We start from the raw sequence: 24340 nt of genomic DNA, 5'->3' as shown, positions 1-24340 counted from the left end.
TGCGGGGCTGGCGTGGGGGAGGTGTGGGCCCGCCCTGAGGAGCCGAGGCCGGGCTCGGGGCTGGACCGACGGCTCCCCGGCAGGCAGCTGAGGCCGCTGGAGAAAGAAGGCGGCGGCCGGAGGCGGAGGACTCGGCGCACGGCCCGCCGCCTCTCTCCCACCGCCGGGAGACGAGGCCGAGGGGACCATGTCCGGGAGGCGCTTCCAACTCTCCACTACCGAGCGCGTCATCAAAGGTGCCGACAGGGCCGGGCCTTCCCGTCCGGGACACCCCACGGAAACGGCCCCGGGTGGGAGAGGGGTGCGGGGAGCGGTGGGGGGCGGGCCGGCGGTCCCTCCGACTCCGAGGCACCCACTCCGGGAGCCGGTTGGACACGGCGAGCTGTGCCCATCGTGGGAACATCCGGCGCCCCTGGAAAGGACCAGGACTCCCATTTTTAAAGAAAACTATCCCCTCTCCCCATTTAGAGGCTCTTGAGTGGGGTGCGGTGGGCAGGGCGTTAACCCCCAGCCCTCTGTAGGGACACACACCTTGCCCCTTGTCTCCCGCTTGGGTCACGGCGAGTCCCTGCTAATACTATCTGAAGGAGAAAGTTAAGGCGGTGACTCGGATACCCACCCACCCGTCTTCTGATGCTTGAAAGGGCCTTGCGGGTCTCCTCCCCTCCTTTGGATATCAAATTCCCGCGTCCACCTTGCGGTCCGTTCTCTTCCTCACCTCCCCCCCCACCCCCAGCTGAGTTCCTTTTTTCTCAATCCTGCCCTTAAATGAACTGACAAGACCGGGGAAGCATAGCCCCCGCTTGCCTGCCGGAGTGCTGCTTTATTTAGTTCAACCCTAAGACTTAAGCAGACCCTAATCTCCCTGAGAATAGACAGGCGGAAAGTACTTGCGTCTTGGGCCAGGGCTGTCCTGAGACCAGCTGGGTGTGGCTTCTTGGAGAGGTTAGCATTATAACGGAGAAAATCCTGCAGATGCTCATTTTGGCAGTAACGGGAAAAATGGAAATAATAATGCATTATTTTTTAAAGGGGAAAAATTTTATTGAAAGTTCTGGGAAGGGCAGGACTTGTGTAGTGTGTAATTTAGTTGTCCTCCCTGGGGAGGAAAAAAAACCCCCAGCATCCTATACAAGGTTATTATCTTCATAATAATGACTATGATAGTATTTTAAAGCTTTGATGTGGTATCGTGCAGGAGCTTCAGCGAATTTTTCGTGTCATTGACGTGACAATTGTTTTGACCACTTTAAAAGGTCTTCATTGCGTGTTCGCCGCGAGGGGTACAGCAGCCTCTCGGGGGGCCGGATGTGCTAATGTTAACGGCTTGATGAGTCAAGGGCTTGACTGTGTCCCTTCATTTCCGTGCTGTGGTGGGGTGCTGCCAGCTTGATCCTGTGCGAAAGTGACTTTTCACAGCTGTAGCCTCTTTGGGTTGGGATCCCACGGATCTGTCCAGTGCTGTTCTCTGTCGGAATATGCGCTCTCGCTCTCTCGCTCTCTCGCTCTCTCGCTCTCTCGCTCTCTCGCTCTCTCGCTCTCTCGCTCTCTCGCTCTCTCGCTCTCTCGCTCTCTCGCTCTCTCGCTCCACTTCCAAGTTCAGGTAGGCAGGGAAGCCAGTCAGGATGAAGAGGATCCGAGAGGAGGCTTAGTTGCCAGCCTTGCCACCGTCGGACCTCTGGAGCTCTGCCTTGTCGATTACACTGTAACTCCTTTCAGACCCCTAAACGTGGGCGCGAGGTCAAGTGAGGCAGCAGAGCTGCAGGCGCAGGGTTTATTGTCAGGCACGCTCAGCGTGAGACAACGCCCGCCTTCAGCGTGTGTGGTGCACGTTTGCTCGTTAGCAAAATCAGCTAGCGCACGTGGGGAACGCACAAGACTTCTCCTAGATCAAGGAAACAGAGCGACTGGGGACTTTAAAGTGTGTTGGCTTCCCTGACCCTCAGAGCTGCCTCCCACTCCCTGTTCTAGAGTTTGAAACGCGTGAAATGGTGCAGGGGAGGTGCTAAAGAGACACCAGGGCCGTGGAGCGTGGTCGTTTGCTAAGTACGCCAAGTGGTCGGTAGTGAGCTCAACATCATATAGAGAAGCAGGTGGGCGCTCACCTGGGGAGAGAGCTGGAGCCGGTGCTTCCCTAAGCTGTTCTCTCTACACATTCTTGCGATTTCTTTCATTTGTCAAAGAATGTGGAGTGCCGGCTGCAAGGTACCCTAACCTGCCTTCGCCTCCTCCCCCCAGGCTCCAGAGTAGTCCCAGTGCCCAGTGCCCAGTCCTGGGGCATCCCTGCCATAGCTGTCCCCCTTGCTCACCACATTCCACTTCGCTCCTTTCTTTTCCTGTTTGAAAAGTTTTTTTCTCCTTTTAAAAATAATTTATTTGTTTTTATTGGGAAGGCAGATATATACAGAGCAGGAGAGACAGAGCGGAAGATCTTCTGTCTGTTGGTTCATTCCCCAAGTGGCTATTGCAATGGCTGGAGCTGGGCCAATCTGAAGCCAGGAGCCAGGAACTTTTTCTGGATCTCCCACACAGGTGCAGTGTCCCAAGGCTTTGGGCCGTCCTCGACTGCTTTCCCAGGCCACAAGCAGGGAGCTGGAAGGGAAGCGGGGCTGTTGGGATTAGAACCAGCGACCATATGGTTTCCCGGTGCATGCAAGGCGAGGACTTTAGGCACTGATGTTTGTGAAGTCAGTCTGTCTCCAGGACTGAATCCTCTCAGAGACAAGACAGTTTTAGTAGGAATTACATGACAAAGGTTTTGATTGGTGGCTAAGCTGGTGTTGGACAGAAAAGCCACCTTTCCACTAAGATGCTGGTAGGATTCTCCCATTTTCTTGGAATTAGTGTATATTTTAGGGGTCAGTGTTGGAATGCAGCCAACGCTGGTTCGAGTCCTGGCTGCTGCACTTCCTCTGCAGTGCCCTGCTAATGTGCCTGGGAGCTTCAGCTTTAGACGGCCTGCGTGCCTGGGGACTTGCCACCCAAGTGTGAAACTCGAGTCTTCTGTCTTTAGCCTGACCCTGCTGTTGGCTCCTTGGGGAATGAATAAATAAATCTTTTTAAAGAAATGTATATTCATAGACTACTGAGCCGTTCGGAGCGCAGCTGGGAGACTACTACTGACTCATAAAAAATCCTGGTACTGAGGGATGGGCGCTGGGGTGCAGTGGGCTTAAACTTTATCTTGGGAAGTCTGCCTGGTGCGCGTTGGAGATGTGGTTCAAATCCTGCGCACTCCCCTTCGGATTCAGCTTCCTGCTAACGTGCCTGGGAGGTGGTCGATGATGGCCACCGACCTGGTTGGAGTTGGATCTGGCTTAGTCTGGCTGCTACAGGAATGTGGGGAGTGAACCAATGTATATGGAAGATCTGCCTGTAGTGTGGACACAAGTTGCTCCTTCCACAGATGCGTCCTGAGCCTCGTTGTAATCTCTGCGTCCTATAGTTGCTTTGTTTCTGCAGCACCTCCCCCTCTTGTGTTACGAGAAAAGATTTACTGGGAGCTTAAAAAAATTTTTTTTTCTCTGAAATGTTTCTTAACTCTGTTATAAAACTTGAAAGGTAGAAAAAAAAAAAGACTTTGTATTTCCTCCCTCTGGAAGCAAATTTTTTTGTTCGTTTCTTAAAAATGTGTTTTTATTTTTTTTGAAAGGTGAAGGGAGAAAGAAATTGACAGCTTCCATACGCTGGTTCACTCAGGTGCCCAGGCACTTTGCATATTTGCTGCTTTCCCGGGCACGGTGTCCGTGAGTTGCATTGGAAGTGAATTAGCCAGGACTGAAAACGGCACCACCAAGGATGCCAGGGCAGCAGGTGGCAAGGTGCAACGCCGGCCTCTTCATGCTTTCGTGTGTTTGTCCACCTACTATATGTTTTGAATTCAAAGAAAAGCGACTCCCATACGTTAAAGCTTTTATTAGCGCAAATATTTCATACCATCTTTAACAGCTCCCTGCTGGTGTGCCCGGGAAAACAGCAGAGGATAGCAAGAAGATAATCTTACATCACACATGATAAAATATTGCTGTAGAAATGTTACGACGTGTGCAGTTTGCTTTCAGGTGGTGCAAAGACAAACATTATATATTTGTAGAAAGAAAGCCAAAATAGGAAAATGCTCACCGTGTGATTCCAGGAACAGGGCGTGTGTGTGTGTTCTATTGTTTGCTTTTAGTTGTTCAAAATGCCAAGTCAGACCAAAAAAATGCATACTTTAATACAGCTAGGCATGGGAAAGCATACCATTGTATTTGCAGACTCATTAATTGTTTCATAAGGGGGAGCTGAGAAGAGCAGGCTTTAAGTATGTTCCAGTGGACGGGAGAACAACTTGTTAGGCAGAGAAAGTCGTTTCCGGAAGTGGCGGGAAACGATGTGTCAGTTAAGGAGTAGAAGGTGGATGACTAGAAGGGGCAGGGAATTAAACAGGTGAAATAAAGAAGGCAGAGATGGTTCAAACAGGGACAGTGACAGCAATTCCACTTAGGCAACGGCAGGGTTGGTTTGTTTTTGGATTTGTTTATTTGAAAGAAGTACGGGAGGTTGGAGGCGGACGCACGGAGAATGGTCTTCCCTCTGCTGATGACTCCTCAGTTGGCTGCAATGGTCGGGAGCTCTGGAGCTTCATGGGGTCTCCCACGTGGGTGCAGGAGCTCAGACACTTGTCCTCCGCTGCTCTCCCAAGCACGTTAGCAGGGCGCAGGAGGGCAAGCGGAGCAGTTGCAGTACCAAGCGGTGGTCATATGGGATGCTGGTGTCTCAGGTGGCCGCGTTACCGGCCCGCCGCAGTACCAACCCTCATCTGGATGATCTTAATGATAGCATATCAAAAAGAACTCCAAATGATCAGGCTTGGGGAACACAGACATAATATAAATGATGTAGAAACTGAGGTGGCCAGGCTTTTTTTTTTTTTTTTTTAATGTTACTGGAGAGACGGAAATGAAGAAACAGGATGGTACACATAAAACAATAAATGCTGAAAGCACAGACAGCGGAGGGCAGAGAAAGGATTTTCCGAGTGTATTTCCTATCCCTATTAATCGCACCACTTACCCATTTAGTCACGGCTCGGATGACAAGCCTGGGAGTCAGGCCAGACTCTGGAGTTCACTGGCTACGTGAGCTCCTATTCCGGGCCCATCGCTCCCCTCCTGCTTGTTGCTGGGGCTGGCTCCTCTACTCAGCATACTCTGTAAGGAGGGTGACGAAGCATTCTTGTGCTTGAATTTCTGCCGATTTATTTATTTAAGTTTTATTTCATTTTAATTGGCAGATAACTGTACATATTTCTGGAGAAAAGTATGATATTAACACAATATTTTGTAAGATTTATTTTTATTGGAAAGTCAGATATAGAGAAAGGAGGAGAGACAGAGAGGAAGATCCTCCATCCAGTGATCCACGCCCCAAGTGGCCACAACGGCTGGAGCTGAGACGAGGCTGAAGCCAGGAGTCTGGGGTCTCTTCTGGGTCTCCCACCCGGGCACAAGGTCCCATGGTTTTGGGCCGTCGTTGACTGCTTTCCCAGGCCACAAGCAGGGAGCTGGATGGGAATCAGGGCGGCTGGGACAGGAACTGGAATGAGGTTATATCACTTTGTGTTTTTCCAACTTTTTAAGCATTTATTTTTATTTGAAAGACAGGGAGGGAGAGACTGACTGACACAGAGCTCCCCTGCTGCTGCTGGCTCGGTCTCCGAGTGTCGCTGGAGCCAGGACCAGGACTGGGCCAGAAGCAGGAATGTGGTGTCCGGGGACCCAAGCACTTGACCTGTGAATACTGCCTCCCCGGGTGCGCGTCAGCAGGAAGCTGGAATTGGAAGCAGAGCCAAGGCTTGGATCCAGACGCTGGGGTGGGGCGGGGGAGAGGGTTTGTGCTGCGGGTGCCTCGGGGGCTGCACCAAGTGCTTGTGCCATGTGTAATTTTTGTAGAGATGTCACATCTTTTCCCCATTTTATTGATTCACTTTTGCTTATTAAACCGTTTGAATTTCCTTTAGGTTCTGGATATTAATGCCCCTTTGAGTACATAGTTTGTGACCATTTCCTCACAGTTTCCAGGTTGTTTCTTCACTGTGTTGGTTGTTTCCATTTTTGTGCAAAATGAAACTCATTTGTGGCACTTGCTGCCTGTGGGATTAAGCTTGCCTTTGGCCGAGGAACCAGTGCCCTGTGCCCTAACCCTTTCTAACCTTTTCTTCCACTTCCTTTTTCTTTTACGTCTTAATCCCCAACCTACTTCAGTCCCCAAGTTTTGTATCCTTAAATGAGCTCCTTGCTTTTTTTTTACTTCTGTACACACTGTTGCCTCTGCACATTTTAAAAAAAGATTTATTTGTTGGAAGCCAGTTAGAGCTACCTTCCATTTCCTAGTTTGCTCCCCAGAGGACCACCGGGGCCATGGGGGGCCAGGCCGAAGCCAGGGGCCTGGAACTCTGTTGCTGTTGAACTGTTTGAATTTATTTGATATTCTGGAGACTAATGTGTGATCCAAGGACGTGGACCATCTGCTGCTGCTTCCCTAGGAGCATTAGCAGGGAGCTGGATCGGAAGTGTAACAGTCGGGATTCAAACCTGTGCTCAGGTGATGGGATCAGCATTTTATCAGTGGCTAAACACCCTTACCATCGCCATTTTTGTTGTTGTTGAAACTAAGCGTTATAGAAGGAGAGGGAGAGCCAGAGAGAGAGGTTTCAACTACTGGTTCACTCCCCAGATGGTCACAAAGGCCAGGGCTCAGGCAGGCTGAAGCCAGGAGCCTCATCTCTGTCTCCCATGGGGTTGACAGAGGCCCAGGTACCTTGGCCACCTTAACAGATACTGGATCGCAAGTGGGCAGCCAGGACACTAACTGGTACCCATGTGGGATGCTGGTGTGACAGCAGCAAGTCTGTCTGCTTTCCCGCCTTACCAGCTCCCATCTCTCCACGCCCTAACTAGCCCTTATTTATTTTTCAAGATGTAAGTAAGATCCAGATGTTTGGTTTGCTAGCCAAAAGCTCAGGGTGGAAGTCCTGGGTTCGAGTCCCTGGTCTGGCTCCTAATTCTAGCTTCTGATGATGCAGAGCTCGGGAGGCAGCAATGATGGCTTGAGGACTTGGGCTTCTGGTCGCCCACATGGGAGCCCTGGCTTCAATTCCTGGCTCCTTCTTTGATCTGACTCTGCTCGGACTGTCGCAGGCATTTAGACAGCCGGCAGGTAGGAATGCTGGTCTCTCTGTATCGCTCATAGGTAGACAGGTGGTTAACAGTGTCGCCACCAAGACTTGTGAAAAACTGTTTGTCTTTTGCTGGGAAGCGGTAGATATGAGTGTTTTAGAATATGAGCTTCGAGGTCAGACATACGTGGATTCAAATTCTTCTAAATCTTTTTAAAATTTCTATGGGAAGGGCAGAGGGGCAGAGAGAAATAGAAGCCTCCCACTTACGCTGGCCCTCCCCACAGATGCCAAAGCCGGGATGTGGGAACTCGGTCCCCCTGGTCGTCACCTCCTGGGGCAGGGCCTGACCTCAGGTGCTCCAGGGTGGGCTTCAGGCAAATTCATAACGTCTTAACTCTTCAGCCAGTTAAGGCTTTTACTAGCTGCCTGACCTCAGATGAGTCACCAACTTGTTTGATCTGACTTTCCCTGTTTGTAAAAGAGAGGAATAAAACCTCACACCAAATGGCTAGGACTCCATGTGCCCAATGCTAAATGCAGTCCCCAGACAATGGTTAGGTGCTTAATCATAAATCTTTTCTTTATCGTTGTTATTTTTAAATATTTATTTTTATTGGAAAGTCAGATTTACTTCCACCTACTATTCACTCCCCAAGTGGCTGCAACAGCCAGAGTGGAACTGATCCAAATTCAGGAGCCAGCAGTTAATAAACATTGATATTCATTAAGTAAACCAATCTTAACTCTGGGCAAAATTTGCCATTGGAACTGTTTCACTTTAAGTAGCCTGTGTGAAATGAAGAGTGGAGAATAAAATAGTCTGTGCCTTCCGAGCTTAGATCTCCTTCGTTTTTTGAAAGGATTTAAATCTAAACTGCTTTAGAAGAAAAATTGTGAAATTTTTCTTTTTTTTTTTTCTGGTACTCTGGATAGAATTTTTTTTTTTGGGGGGGGGGAATTGTTGATAAGAATGTGATGAGCTCTTACTAAGCGAGGCGTGTTCCTGAAGGTACTCGGCCCCTTGAACACGCTGACTCACACAGGGGAGTATTAATACCCGCCACAGAATGTCAGACAATTACAGCTCATGACTAATGTGAGTCCGATTGGAAAAGAGCAGATGACTAAACACACCACACTGACTTGGAGCGTCGGCTACGTCTTCCCGTATGTTGATCATCTTTGTAAAGTTTGAGCTTTTAAAACTTTAGCTCTACAGTGGCCTATAGTGCTGAGTTTGGTTTTCTGTGTGTGTGTGTGTGACTTGAGACTTTGTGGAAACTTAAATACAACAGGGTAGTTAATGCCTGGAGTATTAGTGGTTATTGATAGATGATTGATGGAATGAAGTTGATTATTTTCGATCATTGTGCACTGTTTAATGGAAAACTTCACTATAGAAGTTATTGTTTCTGTCATATAAAGGGTGGTGAAAAAACTAAAACGTAAAGCCACCTTATAGTCAAGTACTCCGACCTCTGGGTATAGATCCCAACGAAACAGGATCAAGAACTAGTGGGCTGGACGCAGTCGCTCAATCAACTAACTCTTCCTCCTTCAAGTGCCAGCATCCCATTTGCATGCTGGTTCATGTCCTGACTGCTCCACTTCCCCCCATCCAGCTCCCTGCTTGTGGCCTGGGAAAACAGGATGGCGCAAAACCTTGAGACCCTGCACTCATGCAGGAGACCTGGAAGAAGCTTTTGGTTCCTGGCTTTGGATTGGCTCAGCTCCAGCTGCTGTGGCCATTTGGGGAGTGGAGTATCAGATGGAAGATGTTTCTGTCTCTCCTTGTCCCTGTAAATCTACCTTTCCAGTAAAAATGAATAAATCTTTTAGAAAGGAATGGAAAGGAAGGAGGGAGGGAGGGAGGGAGAGATGGAAAATAAATGACCCAAGTACTTGGTGTGAGGAGTGACTCGAACCCACCATTTTGGACTCAGTGTTACCTTAGCTAGTTGTCACCCCTAGGTCTCGGCTTAAGATTCGTCCACCCTTTGGGTTCAGATTTTGTTGTCTGCCAGTCTGCTGTGATTTCGTAACCCTGTGCCCACCAGTCCACTGTAACCCCATGGCACCATACCTGACAGCCCTCTCCACCAACCCCTGTGGCCCTTCCCCCTAGCCCTTGCCCACCACTGCACCTGCCTGCCCTCTGTGGCCCCGACAGTCCTGTCCACTGATCCCTCTTAGCCCCGGGACCCCCACCCAGCCACAAAGAGGCACATCCCCGCGTGTGTGCCATCCCTTCCCATGCTGCCCTTCCCCGCCCCCCTCCGACTTGCTCCCCTTCCCTTGGAGCGCCTACTGCCTCAATGGCAGGGAACGTCTCTCTCCCTCTCTGCCTCTCCCTGCCTCTGTTCCCGTCCCCTCAGCCCCCACCCCTGCTGGACTGACAAACTTGCTGTGTCCCTCAGTGCATCTGGTGTTTGGGCTTGTGGAAGCAAACTGAAAAGAGTGTATCCAAAAAGAGCTTAGCTACCGCGAAAAGAGCGAACACTTGGGGTCCGTGCACTGACTCGAGAGGCCTGGAAGACTTTGGACCAGCCCGGGTCCGGCCATTAACAGGCATTTGAAGAGTGAACCAGTAGATGGAAGATTTCTCTTTCTGTAAAATAAATAAAAGCAAGCAATGATAAAAACTTTAAAAGTGCCTTTCAAATTAACAAAAAAAATTTTTTTTAATCAGTGTTGCGAGAGTATCTGCAGTTGCACGCTCGTTGCAGCATTGCCTGTAATAGCTAGGATTTGGAGATTCAGTGTCTAGCAGTAGATGAATGGGTGAGTGAGCAGTGTGTACACACACAGGAATACTACTGAGATCTAAAAGGGAAATCCTGTAGTTCATGACAGTGTGGATTATCTGGAGGACATCGTGTGCAGGGAAATAAGCCAGGTGCGGAAAGACAAATACTGCATGTGACCCGTTAGATGTGGACTCAGGCTGCCTGAGGCAGAGCGGGAGAATGGGGGGGGATTGTGATTGTGGATCAAGGGGGTCAGAGTTTCGGTTGGTCCCAAGAAGAATGGGGTTTGAGGGCTGTGCTGCAGTAGGGTGACTTGTCAGCAATGTGTGTTTCAAAACAGTGGAGTGCATGTCAAGTATTTTAACGTACGGAATGACAGGTAAGGGAGCAACAGGTGTGTTATTGGCCTGTTGTAATCATTCTGCCTGTATCAGGCATTACATTTTATTCCATAAATGTATGCAAATATGACTTGTGAATCAGAAGTGTGAAGCATGTTAGAACGTGGTTAGGAAGTGGTTAGGAAGTGGTTTGGATGCCCGCGCCATGTATTGGAAGGCCTGGTTTGGAGTTCCAACTTGGGCTCCTGACTCCGGTTTCAACACTGCAGACCCCGAGAACTAGCAGTAATGCCTCAAACCGGATTCTTGTCCCCCACATGAGAGATGTGGATTGTGTTCCCAGCTCCTGACGGGCCTGGCCCACGCTTGTTGGTAGGCATTTTCGAGGGTGAACCAGTGGATGAGAGCTCTGTCTCTTTGTTTGCCTTTGTGTATCTCCCAAGAGCAGGTATGGTAGCTTGGTGGCTTAAGCCGTTGTGTGGGATGCCTGGGTTTCATTTCTGAGTGTCTAGTTTGGGTCTACTCTGCACGTCTGATATAGCTTCTTGCTAATGAACCTGGAAGATGACGGAGGATTGCCCGAGTAATTGGGTTCCTGCCACCCACGTGGGCGACCCAAACGGAGTTCCTGGCTCCTGGCTTTGGCCTGGACCACTCCAGCTTTGACTGTTGCAGCCATTTTGGGGGAATTGAACCAACAAGGGAAGACTTTCTAACTTTCAAGTAGAAACAATTTTTTTTTTTTTAAAGCATTGCACACATAGAGTACATGTCTCTACTGAAAGGAAGCTACTGCCTTTGTGTTGACCGCCATGGAGGGGGGCTGCCACCTCACTGTGGTCTGGGCAGACTTTGGTGATTCTTGAACAGTAGGTTTAGTGACTGTGAAAGTAGCACAGTATCGAAGAACTCCGTCAAGTAGCCTGCAGGTCAAGCTGGCACCTGCGTGAAGGCGTCTTGGAGGGACTCACCGCTCAGCTCATGTGCCCAACTGAAGGCCCATGGGCTTGGATCCCTGCCACTCGTGTGAGAGATCCGAACAGAGTTCCAGGCTCCTGGCTTCAGCCTTGGTTCCCTCCCAGCTGTTGTGATCATCTGGGGAGTGAACCAGTGGCTGAAAGATCTCTCTGTAACTCTGTCTTCAAAAAAAAAAATTGAAGGACAATTGAGTGAAATGATTAAAATAAAATCACTCATTGAGTATGCTATGAAGGATCTGAAAGGTGCATCTGACATTCAGTGATGTTATAACCCATTGAGAGGATACAACTGCCTTGTGATTGGAAAGGCTGATGAAGGGATTAGGAAGTGTCTCTGCGAAAGTAGGGCAGGCTTGCTGGCTTAAAATAGGAATGAAAGCAGGGTTATTTGTAGTGAACAGAGACTGCTATTTAGGTAAATCCTCGTGCCCACGAGGGTAAGACTCTACAGTAATCGAAAAATAATAGTTTATGGGCCAGCGACTCTGAAGATTTATCTTTCCTGCTAACCGCTAGATAAGGCTGTTCATCCCCAATGCAGCCTTTTGCTCGTGCAGGCAATATGCATCGCATTTTATTTATGCTTATCTAACATTGTATATTTACACGGTAGATACAATTCAGCATATTGCTACAATACATATTTAACCACGAAGAGCCTGCAGAATGTCCTCAGAGAAGTTTAAGAACTCAATTTTGAACATTTATTGCCTTTAAAAATTTTTATATCTAAAGCGGCGACAGAGAAAGCAGGGAGAGGAAGAGCTCTTCCATCCGCTGGTGGACTGTCCAGATGATGCCCGCCACAGCTGGGTCGATTGCTTGGGACCGTGGCTGGGTGTCCTGGATGTGTGGATGTGGAGTAGGAACCCATTTATCTGGGCCACCATCTGCCGCTCCCTCGGCTCAGCAGGAGGATACTTGAGTCGAAGGATGTGGCAGCTGGGACTTGAACCAGGCGCTCTAGTACGGCAAAGTGGGCTTAAGTGGTGGCTTAACTTTCCGTAGCACCAAAACCTACCTCTGATATTTGTTCTGAAAGTTACAGATTCATGGAATCTTGCAAAGAAATGAGCAATCGAGTCCCATTTATCTTCCCACAAACCCTCCTTTACCACATGTTTACCACATTGTTAATGGCCCGCATCACGGCAGTACCAGACTTTCTTAGGTATTTGGGTTTTTTTTCCCCCTACTATAGCAAATATATGATACAGGCCACTTAATTTGGCTGAGGAGTCTGGAGGTTCCCCGTCCATTATTGGGTGCTCCAGTGTGTTTGATGAGGGACGTGGATGGCAGAATGTGTATGGAAAAGGATGAGATGATAAGCTAGGAAGAGGGAGAGAGAGTAAGTCCAATCTGGCTTTTATAACCTGCACCTTCTCTGGAACTACCTTCCGAAGGCATGTCCCCGTTGAGCTAAGTGTCTGCTACTGGGCCCTCCTCCTAGACTCAGTAGTTGGGTCAAATCTTGACCCTGAATCCATAGCCATTATTAGTCTACTAACCATTGACAGAAGACTTTGGGGACCAAGTCTTTAGGATATGGTGGACACCAAACTCATGTCCACAGTCTGGCACGTAACCAAAGCCAAGGCAAAAGAGGGCTTGTCTGGGTGTTACCAGCTGCCCTGTGGGGTTGCAGCTTGTGCAGTGCACACATGGGGCCTGCACACGTAGCCTGGGCAACTACGAGCGCTGGGACTATGTTGCTTTTCTTCCCTCCACCACAAAATCCTGTTTTGATTCCTGTACCGTGTTTGATGGGAGTTTTGCTTTGTGAGTTAGAAGCATTGTGATTTTTATGGAAATGTCAGCGGGCACAGGGTGACAGTCTAGACCTGGCAGCGCTCACAGTCTTCTTGGGTGAATGTTCTTGGAATGACGATTCTTCGCTCTAGTTAGCAACCAAAGTCGCCAGCAGAGTTCCTTCCAAATCCCCACGAAGAAAGGCAGGTGTTTGGTGTAGAAGTTACGCTGCAGCTTAGCTGCCTGCATGCTATGTCACAAGTCCCTCTTTCTGTCTCCACTTCATCCTAGTAAATGCCCAGGGATTTCACCCACTTGCCCAGTTTAGACCTGGCTGTTGTGGGAACTTTAGTTTTTAAGGTTTATTTCTTTTTATTGGAAAGCCAGATTTACAGAGAGAAAGATCTTCCATCCCTTGGCTTACTCCTCAAGTAGCTGCAATGGCTGAAGCCGAGTATAAAAATCCAAATCGCAAATCAATACACCATTTTTTTTTTCCTGTAAAGGATTTGAAATATATTACGTAAACATCTGTTTGGAGTCTTTAAGTCATCAAATGACTGTGCCCTGTCCCCAGGTGTTGATGTAGTCTTTGGCAACGAGGAGCAGCTGTCTCCTGCTCCTCCCCTAAGGACACAGAGAAGACAAAACTAAAACTAAAACATTTGTCCCCCCACCTTACTCAGTTCCTGACCCTTCCCATCCTAATCAGAGGCCCACGTGGGCACACATCCCTCTCAACTATGTAAATAATATAAAAATAAAATTGATGCCTCTGTGTATGTGTGTGCATTTAAAAAAAAAAGTCCTCTGGGCAGGCACTTACTAGAATTTGCAGTTGGGGTGAGCTGTGGTTTCGCCTGCAGCACACGTACACCCCCGAGGAGTTAACGTCATATGGGTTTGTGGTATCGGAACATAGGGGCTGGGCAAGTAGACAGTAAAAAAAAAAAAAAGAAAGATTTGAGCTTATTTGGCCTGCTGTGTACATTGCGGTTTGGTTTTTGCTGAGTCTGTTTTGTAAGTCTCGGTGTTTTTTTCTGGGCATTTATGAGCCATTTGTGGTTCGTCAGTCTCTTTCCAGCTAAACTGGAGGATTTGCGATTTAGGAGACGTCAGTATCTGCATTGTCGTTTGACAGCGTTGGGTGGTCGACGCTGCGACCGCCGCAAGCAGGAGGCCGCGCTGCGCCTGTCCGTGGGAGGTCACTCGTGGGATCATGTGAGCTGGCTCTGGCTGCACAGCCGCGTTGAGGACCCTGCAACGCCCCCATTGCATGCACAGCAAACTGAGGCAGGAATCGTAATTACAGATAGAGGTAGTGCCCTGTATCCACATCGTTTATGCGTGTAGTTCTGTGATTGCCATATGCTGTTTGTCTTTTAGTTTGCCCATGTGTTAGCTCACCTTTCTGAGTGCCTGTATTTGGTGGCTGTCAAGAAAAAAGGTGTTGATAATACTGGCAGTACCCAGAGGAGTGTCTTTCACAGCCCGGAGTCTTGAAGCAGCAGAGAATCGCGTCGAGTACGTGGCGGTCAGTGGCTGCCAGCGTCTGTGGGTGGTTTTGCCGTTAAGCGGTCTGTTCGTGTTGTCGTCTTCTTCGCAATTGAGCGTCGTTGTGCGGCCACAGCGTTTGTCCGCATCCGAGATGGCAGCGATGCACCTGACTGCAAGCACACAGCGCGCACACGTTCACAGAAGTCCCTCTGGTACGGCTTTGCCCAAGGCTCAGTTCCTGACCTTTGGTGCGTGGCTGGCAACTGCAGGTGAACCATAAGGAAGAAGCACCCGCACCGTGCGGCTGTGGAGTCTGCAGGCCTTGTTAACCTTGCTGGGTAAGCAGCATTTCCGGATGGCGAAGGCGCAGAACTTTGTGTTACAGTAAAACACAGGATAGGTTTCATAATGGCTTCGTCACTTGTCTTGGAAATGAGCCTGTGTTGCCAGCGGGGAGGGAGGGCATCGGCAGCCCTCCTCCAAGACTTCCTTTTATTTAGCCTGTGAGATATTATGAATTTTGTCTATTTTATTTAAGCTTGAAGGTAAAATCTTTTTGTGCGTATCTGTTTTCTGTAACATGAAAGATACCCGAATGTTGAAGCATATTTTTTTAAAGATTTAGTTTGTTTTTATTGGAAAGTCAGATCTACAGAGAGGAGGAGAGACAGGAGAGGAAGATCTTCCATCTGTTGATTCATTCCCCAAACAACTGTAACAGTTGGAGCTGAGCTGATCAGGAACCAGGAGTCCGGAGTCTCTTCCCCGTCTCCCATGTAGTGGGTACAGGGTCCCAAAGCTTTGGGCTATCTTTGATTGCTTTCCCAGCCACGAGCAGGGAGCTGGATGGGAAGTGGGGTCACCGGGATTAGAACCAGCGCCCATATGGGATCCTGGCGCATCAAAGCAAGGACTTTAGCCGTTAGGCTACCACGTCAGGCCCTGAAGCATATTTTAATATGTTTTGCTTACATGTGACTTAAAAAGACTTAACTTCTCTTTTCATTTGTCAGATTTTTTTTGTTTTGTTTCTTAGCCCAGTTTTAGTAAGGCAAAGAGTTCTTGGAAAAGTTTTGAGTTAATTAAACATGAGAGAATGCCAAAGGTAATCATTTCTGTAATCTTTAAATCTTTTAAAAATAAGGTAAAGGGTCAAAGGTTGGTTCTATTTAAAGGCCTTTTAGTATAAACTCAAAACTGTTGGAGTTTATGAAAGATGTTTTAATGATCCTGAAATTGGAAAAGACAAACATGAAGGCGTTTTCATGTGGCAATATGTAAGTTTTGAATATGTAGAAGTGACTCACATGTCAAAAAGCAGAGTTGGGAGCAGGTGTGGCTTAGTGGTTGGGATGTCCTTGTCCCATGATAGAGTCCCTGGGTTTGTTTCCCATCTCTGGCTTTGGACTCCAGCTTCTTGCTTATGCATGACTCAACAGGCATGCCACGAGCTAGGTAGAAACCAAATTTATCTCAGGAGCAGCACAATCTGATCAGTGACAGGTCTCAGACACTGCAGTTTTCAACAATTTTTGTTTTTCATTTTATCCGAAATGCAGACAGACAGACCCAGATCTTCTACCCACTGGTCACGTCCCAAGTGCCCACAATAACCAGAGCTCAGCCAGGGCTGGGCCAGGTCAAGACCAAGCGCCCAGAGCTCCAATCAGGTCTTTCACGTGGGTGCAGGAACCCAAGTGCTTGAGCCATGACTGGCTGACCCCAGGGTGCGTATTAGCCAGAGGGTCAGCTGGAGCTGGAGAAGATGGGCCGAATACAGGCACTTCCAATGAGGCATGCTGACATCCTCAGCTGCTGTTGGACTGCTCTGCCAAGCCACCCATCCCAGCAGGGTGCCGTTGAGCAGGTGGAAACCAAACTGATGCAGGGGGCACACAACACTTCATATTCATGGAACTTACTAGAAACAAGGGGCTTGGTTGAGTCTTAGTGGAAGCTCCATTTGTTCGAGCCCACCTACCAGAAGCCACAAAGGATTTATTTGTGATTTTTTTTTTTTTAAGGTTAGGCTTATTTTTAAATTGCTACAGTAAGTAGAGAACTAAAGCAGCCAGTGGTCTCACAGCCGTGAAGGGAAGGCCGCTCACCCGGTTTTGTTAAATTAACGACAGTTGTCAAGTTTCTAGGTGGAAATTGCAGGTTAGACGAGTTGCTCGTTCTCATCAGATGCTGGTGTTAGCCAAGAGCTAGCGTCTGTCCATCTAGTGTTGGGTCCGTTCCCCCGTGAGCTGCTCTTGAAACATCCGCATCTAAAGAATCTAGTCCGAGTTGGCATAGTCCATGAGGCACATCGTGGTTGTGTTTTGGTTTGGTTTGGTCCTGTTTATCTGTTAATGAGTCATAGTACTTGTGGCTTCTCTCTCAGTTCTAAGAGGCAGCCAGCGGTGCTTGTGTGTACTGAAAGCATGATTGTTAAAAGGTCTTAAGGGGAAAAAAAAAAAAACCCAACAAATTTTTTGACTTCAAGAATGACCTGAGGGTCTGTTTTCTATCGCTCTGTAACAGATGACCACAGGTTTAGCAGCCTGAGCCAGCACTGCGGTTTGTGTAGGTTAGAAGCCCAGCCAGTGTCACGGTCTCTCTCTGCTCAGGGCCTCAAGAGCTGAAACCAAGCCCGGAGGGGCTAGGGAGAAAGCAGGGGAATGTCAAATTGTCTTCTTAGAGTTGTATCTAATCTGCTAGCTACTAACTAAAGTTGTTCAAGAAGTTAAGAAGAACCTGCTTCAAAGTTTGTTCAGGTTATCAGCAGAATTGAGTTCTTCGTGGTGAGAGGAAGTCCGGATTGTTTGTTTGTTTGTGTGTGTGTGTGTGTGTGTGTGTGTGTGTGTGTGTGTGTGTGACCGAGGGCCATTTTTATCTGGGAGGCTACGGTCTTCAAGCCAGCAGTGGAAACCTTACACATGGAATTGCGCATTCCTCAGGTCTTTGAACACCTGATCCCCGACTTTTAGGCCTAGGTCTGAAGGCCTTAGGGTGGGGGAGCTGTGCCAGAAGGGATCTGATGCAGCACCTGAATTTGCTCAGCAGCCTTCCTCTGCAGGCCCCGCCCTAGCTTAGTGTTTGACGGAGTGCCTGGGAGAAAGTGTGGGCTCCTCGGTGGCTAGGAAGGTGGGCCCACCTACCTCCTGCCCACCGCTGCATCTTTTTGGTGTTTAGAAGTGTAAGCCGAATTATGTAAACATTATCTGAAAAACACATTTAAAAAAGTATAAGCTGCACGGTTTCTTCTGCGTTAGTAACTGGGTTGTTTATAGCCGGAGTTCAAATTTGAGGTTGACTTTTTTTTGAGTATTTTTGGTTGGAGCAATTTGGAGGGACAACTTTGCCGACCTGAGAAATGTCCTATTTATGTGTGAAGCTGATTGACATAGGGAAAGTGTTCCAGTGGGATTGCCGTTTCTCACCTTTGGCATCTGTTACTTTTTCTTTCAGTTAAAGTTCTTAAAGACTTGGATATATAGGAAGGTAAGACGAGGCAGATAGAAAAGATAGAACCATCCATGGTCCAAACTCCTATGCCTTCATCATCGTCTTCTCGTACTTATTCGCTTAGCATATCATTATCATATTGCATATGTAATTATGTATTCTGACCTTTGAAGTATACCTGCATTTATCTGATTATAAAAATAGTAGAGTCATTGGAGAGAAGTTGAAAAAGAGATCCTACTGATTAGAACCTTGTTACTGAGCGCTAATACATTTTTGTCCCTTCTTTTATAAAGCGTTCTTTTTGAAAAAAGATTTGTTTATTTACTTAAAAGATAAAATGCTAGAGAGGGAGAAAGTGTGTGTGTTTGTCCACATGTTCACTCCTGTTACGGCTGCAGTGGCCAGGGTTCAGTGAGACAGAAGCCGGCAGCCTGGAACTCTGTTTTCCCCGTAGGTGGCGAGGGCCCCAAGCACTTGGGTCTAAGACGTATTAACAGGGAGCTGCATTGGAGAGGGAAGCACCAGGGACATGAACCAGCGACCATGTGGGTTCCTAGCATGGCAGGCAGTTCAGTGTACCCTCTTGCTACCCACCCTCCCATCACCCAGGATGGCAGTGGGGGTGGAGGGGATCTTCCCTATGCTGATTCACTCCCCAGCTGTCTGCAACAGCCAAGACTGAGCCCAGAACTACATCCAGATCTCCCATGTGGGTGTCAGGGACCCACTTGGACCATCCGCTGGTACCTTCCCCGGTGCATTAGCAGGGAGCTGGACCAGACGTGGAGCAACTGGGACTTGAACCAATATCGGGCAGTGCTCCAATGCGGGATGCTGGTGTTGCAAGTGGCAGCTTCACTTGGAGCTCCACGTCACCGATCCTTAATTCAGTTTTTCCATGAACTTCTTGAAGCCCCTGCGTATGTGTATTTCCATGTATTGCTTTGTAATAGTTACTTAATAAAAGTTAGCTTATTCCCTACGAGTCCCAAACAGGTACGTTTTTATTGATGCTCTCGAAGGGCTGAGAGCATCTGTGCTTCAGTTGGTTCTTCCCTCTGGTTCCAGGGACACACTGGCATCTTCCCTGGCCATGGCCGCTTAGAAGAGAACGCTTTGAAAGGAGATCTTCAAAAAGATTAGAGACTGAAACAGAACCCAGTCCGCTGCCCGTCTCCTCTCCTGTCTCTCCTAACGGCTACAGTGCCAGAGTACCAGCCGCAGCTGCAGGCGGGGATTAAACCCTCCTGGCAGATCTCTGCTGCTGTGTGCGGCTTTTGAAATACGGAAGAGCATCATTTAACCCATTGGGTAACAAAAATGGCTCATTTTATTGCTTGGCATACTTCTGCCTCTGAGGAGCGTGAGGAGAGAAAGGCAAATGTTGTTCTACTCAGAATATTCTATTCAGCGGTGTGTCCGAAATGAGAATTGGATGCGGTCAGCAGTCATGTCGGACAGTGGAATCAAAAATTAAAAAAAAGGAAGAGCTACGTGAGAGTGGACGCTGAGTCTGCAGCTCATGTAACCCCCTAACCTCGCAGTCCACCCGTACCTCCGAGTGGAGTGCTCAGTGAGCCGAGGATAAAGCTGGAATCTGGCTTCCTCTACCCGCCCCCCCCTTTTTTTTTTCTTCTTAATTCAAGTCTGCACTTAGCTAGACTGAAACTTTTAATTATTGATGTACAGTAACAAGCGCACACATGGTTGGACCGTTTGAACCTTGACCAAAGGGGCATCCAAGTCAGAAAGCAGGATGTCGTGGGATAAGGGAGGGTTGAGGTCGTTGACATCCGAGGAGGCGATGTGTCCCTCCGTGTCCCTCCGAGTCTGTGGACATGAAGCAGCCATCCTAAGGAGCGGAGGAGGAGGCGGGTGGCACTCGGGGCTGTGTGTTGGTCTCTGATCCTTTTAAGTCCTCCCTTCAAAGTGTTGTCTTCCTCAAGCTGCCATGGCCAGGCGGGATGCCAGTGTCCCTGGAGCCTGAGGGTTGGTCTGTGGTCTTCACGCTTAATGCAAACTGTTTGGCGCTGTGTGTGTGTGTGTGTGTGTGTGTGTGTGTGTGTGTGAGAGAGAGAGAGAGAGAGAGAGAGAGAGAGAGAGAGAGATGTGTCAGTCACAGCCTTTCTCAGGCTCAGAGCTGTGCGCTCATTATTCTGCTGTGTGAGAGAAATCTAATGGCAAATAGGAAAACAGAAATGATAGATTGTGATACAAGTCTATTCTTTAGCCTCGGCATTCAAAACCTTGGCATGAATGTGCCTTTCGATAAGCTTGTCCTGAAGCGGGCAGTCCCGTTTACACAGAACTTGATGGCACTGGGCAAGGCTTTCGGCTCTGAGATCTGGGGTGTCCTCTTCCCAGACAAGAGCTCGTTAACGTCGTGACCTCCCCCCGCGCCCCGCCCCGTCTTCTCTGCGTGTTACGGTCTCACCACTTATGAGTTTGAGCTTTCCTTTGCGTTCTGTTTACAAACTTTATTTTTCGCATTTGATCTCTGCTTCTTTATTCTCTCCAGTGGGATCCTGGCTCTTAATGTGGGTTTTCGTTTTTCTAGCCATCCTTCCTTCACTCTACTAAGTGCCTCCTGATCTTCCCTCACAGAGGCTATTTTTGGTCTGTTTTGTTTCATAAAAATGTCTTCTGGGGGAATGCAAATTAGCACAGGCATGACATGAAAATCATGGAGATTCCTGAAAAACCTAAAAATACATCCGCCTGATGAGCCGGCTATCTCACCGCTGGGGATTTGTTAGAAGGAAGTGAAATCAGCATGTGGAAGATTCTTTTTAAAGATGTTTAATTTTTTTATTATTGTGAGGATTTGTGTGTTTTTATTTGAAAGGCAGATTGAAGGAAGTGGAGAGAGAGAGAGAGAGAGAGAGAGAGAGAGACCTCCATTTGCTCGTTCTCTCCCAGATAAGATCAACCCTAGTGGCCAGAGCTGGGCTGCTCCTAACCTGGGAACCAGGAGCCGCCGGGCTCCGTGTGGCCTTGGACCACCTTCCCAGGCCACTAGCAGGAAGCTGCGTGGCGAATGAGGCAGCCAGGACTCAAACCAGTGACCGCATGAGATGCCACAACCTCCCGTGGAGGATTCCTGTGCCCTAAAGCCACTTGCTTAAACACTTAAGCATGGACTTTTTTTTTTAAAAAAAGCTGCAATGTCTTTGATAGCTGATTCTGTTTTGAAATTAGAGAATAATGTACCAAAAACAAATAAACAAAAAAAAAGGCTGCATTATACACTAGGCAGAAGAGACAATAGCTCATTTAGAAAGCTTTATTTGAAACAAGAGAGAGCGAGAGTATCTCCCATTGTGTGGTCCCTTTTTAGATGATTCTGCCCGCCGGGGCTGCGCCGGGCCGAAGCCAGGAGCCAGAACTCTCCGTGTGTCCCGTGAAGACCGGACTAACTGACGTACTTGACCCGGCTTCTGCTGTCTTATCCATCTTGCAAATAAATTACCTTTTTGTGTGTGTGCTCTGTTTAAACTCAGTGAGAACTTGAACATGATGTGCGTGCGTGCGTGTGTGTGTGTGTGTGTGTGTGTATAAACTGAGTCCCCAGTGTGAGCTGAAGGTAGAGGGATTCCCAGATTAGCAAACATAGCTAGACTTCCCTGTTTGGCTCAGGCTGATGCTGTGTCACCCAGCAAAACCTCGGGTGGTTCCAGCCTGCTTAGCGTTCTTGCTCTCCCTAATAAAATACAGCGAACACCTGCCCATCCAGGACGCAGGAAACCTCTGGGAGCGGGGACTGAGGTCAGACCCCCAACAGCTGTGGCTGCAGGAGATTGATCTGTGGAAGAAATGCCATTTTAGTATTATTGCTACTTTTCTTTTTTAAAGCTAATTTCACAGCTTCGCAATTTTAACTTATCCCTTAATCAGGTTCTTGTCTTTCATGTTAATATATACAACATTATAATTTACACAAACATACACATTTTAAATGTCTTTGGCCATGAGCCTTTAAAAAATTTTTTTAAAATTTTAAAGATTTTATTTTATTGGAAAGGCAGATGTACAGAGAGGAGGAGAGACAGAGAGGAAGATCTTCCATCTGATGATTCACTCCCAAAGTGGCCGCAATGGCTGGAGCTGTGCCAATCTGAAGCCAAGAGCCAGGAACTTCTTTCCTGGGGTTTCCCACGTGGGTGCAGGGTCCCAAGGCTTTGGGCCATCCTTGACTGCTTTCCCAGGCCACCAGCAGGCAGCTGGATGGGAAGTGGAGCTGCTGCGATTAGAACCATGCCCATATGGAATCCCAGGCGTTCAAGGCAAGGACCTTAACCATTATGCAATCATGCCGGGCCCTAAAAAATAAAATCTATAAGGACAGCACAGTGACGTAACAGCTGGTCTTCCCCTGTGGTGTCAACATCCCATGTGGGCAGGAGTTCAAGTCCCAGCTGCCCCACGTCTAGCCAGCTCCCAGCTTTTGGCCTGGGAAAGCAGCCGAGGATGGTCCAAGTGCTTGGGCCCCAGCAGTCACGTGGGAGACCCGGGAGAGGCTCCTGGCTTTGGATCAGCTCAGCTCTGGCCATGGTGGCCATCTGGGCGTTAACCAATGGATGGAAGGTCTGTTTCTCCCCCTCTCCCTATAGTTCTGACCTTTGAAGTAAAATAAATCTCTCTCTCTCCATATTATATACATGTATACACACATATGTATATATATTTAGTTTCTGATCTATGGTGTCTTGGAATTTTTTCCACATGATTCTAGTGTTGGTTCATGGAGATTTATTAAGCTTATTTTGGGACATAAAATGATTACATTATGGTTATTCTCTGTGCATTTCAGTGTTTTAAATTATGATTTCCCCCCCCCCCCCATCCAGCTGTCCCCTTTCCTCCAACCCAACGGCTTACCTTGAAGGAAGTATTCGAGAATGGAAAACCCAGAGTTGATGTTTTGAAAAATCATCTGGTGAAGGAAGGCCGACTGGAAGAGGAAGTAGCCCTGAAGATAATCAAAGACGGGGCCGCCATCCTGAGGCGGGAGGAGACCATGATCGAAGTGGAGGCCCCCGTGACAGGTGCGCAGGCTGTGTGCGCGGTGATGCTCAGTTAGTCAGGGTTGGGAAATGACCGCAAGTTGCCAACTGAGATGCAATGGGGGTGATTTGTTTTCTGGGGATTGTGAGGCTCCTGTTCTTAAGTTGGGTTAGGATGTTTGTTGCATATTGAAGAAAGACAATTTTCAGTATCTGGGTATTTCCAGCAGACTTTTCAGCATCAGCGGGAGCACTCCAGTTACACAGCGGTCAAAGGCTGGCAGTGCTTAGGGACCACGGGGACCGGTTTGTATCTCCTGATGCTCCAACCCCAGTCATTGAGGCTATCTGGAAAGTGAATCAGCAGATGAAAGATTCCTCTTTTTCTCTCCTCCCTTTTGTTCTGTGTAGTTCTGCCTTTCAAATAAATAAGTATTGTCTAAAAAAAAAAAAGGCTACCATGTAGCTTTAAATGAAGTTATACTGGAGTATATGTTACTAACGCCTTTTTGCTTCTAAGATACTGTTTTATTGAAGATGTGTCTGTGGATTTGAAAGAGTGACACACAGAGAGGGAGAGACGGAGAGATCTCCCGTCTGCTGGTTCACTTCCCAGATGGCCTCAGCAGGTGGTGCTGGGCCAGGTTGAGGCAGGGGCCAGGAGCTCCGGGTGACAGGGCCCAGGAGCTCGAGCCAGCTGTGCTGTTGCTTTTCCCAGGCCATTAGCAGAGCTCTAGATGGCAGGTGGAGCGAACTGGGACACAGAGCCGCCGCCGTGTGGGATGCTGGCATCATAGGCTGTGTGTGGCTGTCCCCCAGCTTCCCGCTTCCCACTATAGCCTATTTTTCTTCCCCAGTGTGTGGCGACATTCACGGACAGTTCTTTGATCTGATGAGGCTGTTTGAAGTTGGAGGGTTGCCTAGTAACACACGCTACCTCTTTCTGGGAGACTACGTGGACAGAGGCTATTTCAGCATAGAGGTAAAAAAACGGGGTGCGCCGGATCTGTTCTGTCACCTTCCAGACAGCCTACTTTCCGCTCTTCAATAGGAGAAGTTAAAATATGAACACTGGCAGCATTTATGTAGACTTTATTACTTATGCAGTGCAAGTTTAACTGATATTAAAAAGCTCCTGTAGAAGAAAAAAATGACATGTGAAAGTATAAAACTATATCCGCTGGCTTTGCCAATAAGTGTTTCCTAACCTTTCCTCTTTGAAGTACAGGCTGCGTGGAAATAACGTAGCTTGCTTGTCACCCTAAAAAAGAGTGTGGGTTAGCTGACCGTAATTACAAGAGCATAAGCCGCTGAGCTACAATTAACTCTTAAATTAACTGCCATAATAAATAAGCAGGCCTTTGGTTTCTTGCGGGAATTATTGCTGACCCTGTTGCACTTTAGA

The 24340-nt window shown here is 48.1% G+C and overlaps 1 protein-coding gene across 1 annotated transcript in view; it reads left to right on the top strand.

Annotated features, from left to right (window-relative positions):
* The window catches only part of PPP3CC (protein phosphatase 3 catalytic subunit gamma), a 59507-nt gene continuing 35167 nt past the window's right edge, over positions 1 to 24340 (top strand). Inside the window, exons 1-3 of the mRNA XM_040971261.1 lie at positions 1 to 236; positions 22780 to 22977; positions 23793 to 23917. Coding sequence (XP_040827195.1) covers positions 188 to 236; positions 22780 to 22977; positions 23793 to 23917 — 372 coding nt within the window. The 5' untranslated portion in view covers positions 1 to 187. The remainder of the gene's footprint in view (positions 237 to 22779; positions 22978 to 23792; positions 23918 to 24340) is intronic.

Source organism: Ochotona curzoniae, unplaced genomic scaffold, assembly GCF_017591425.1.
Source record: "Ochotona curzoniae isolate NIBS_2020 unplaced genomic scaffold, NIBS_Ocur_1.0 contig_21, whole genome shotgun sequence".
NCBI classification, from domain to species: Eukaryota; Metazoa; Chordata; class Mammalia; order Lagomorpha; family Ochotonidae; genus Ochotona; species Ochotona curzoniae.
Note: the sequence above shows the minus strand (reverse complement) of the source record. Positions and strands in the feature narration are given on the sequence as shown.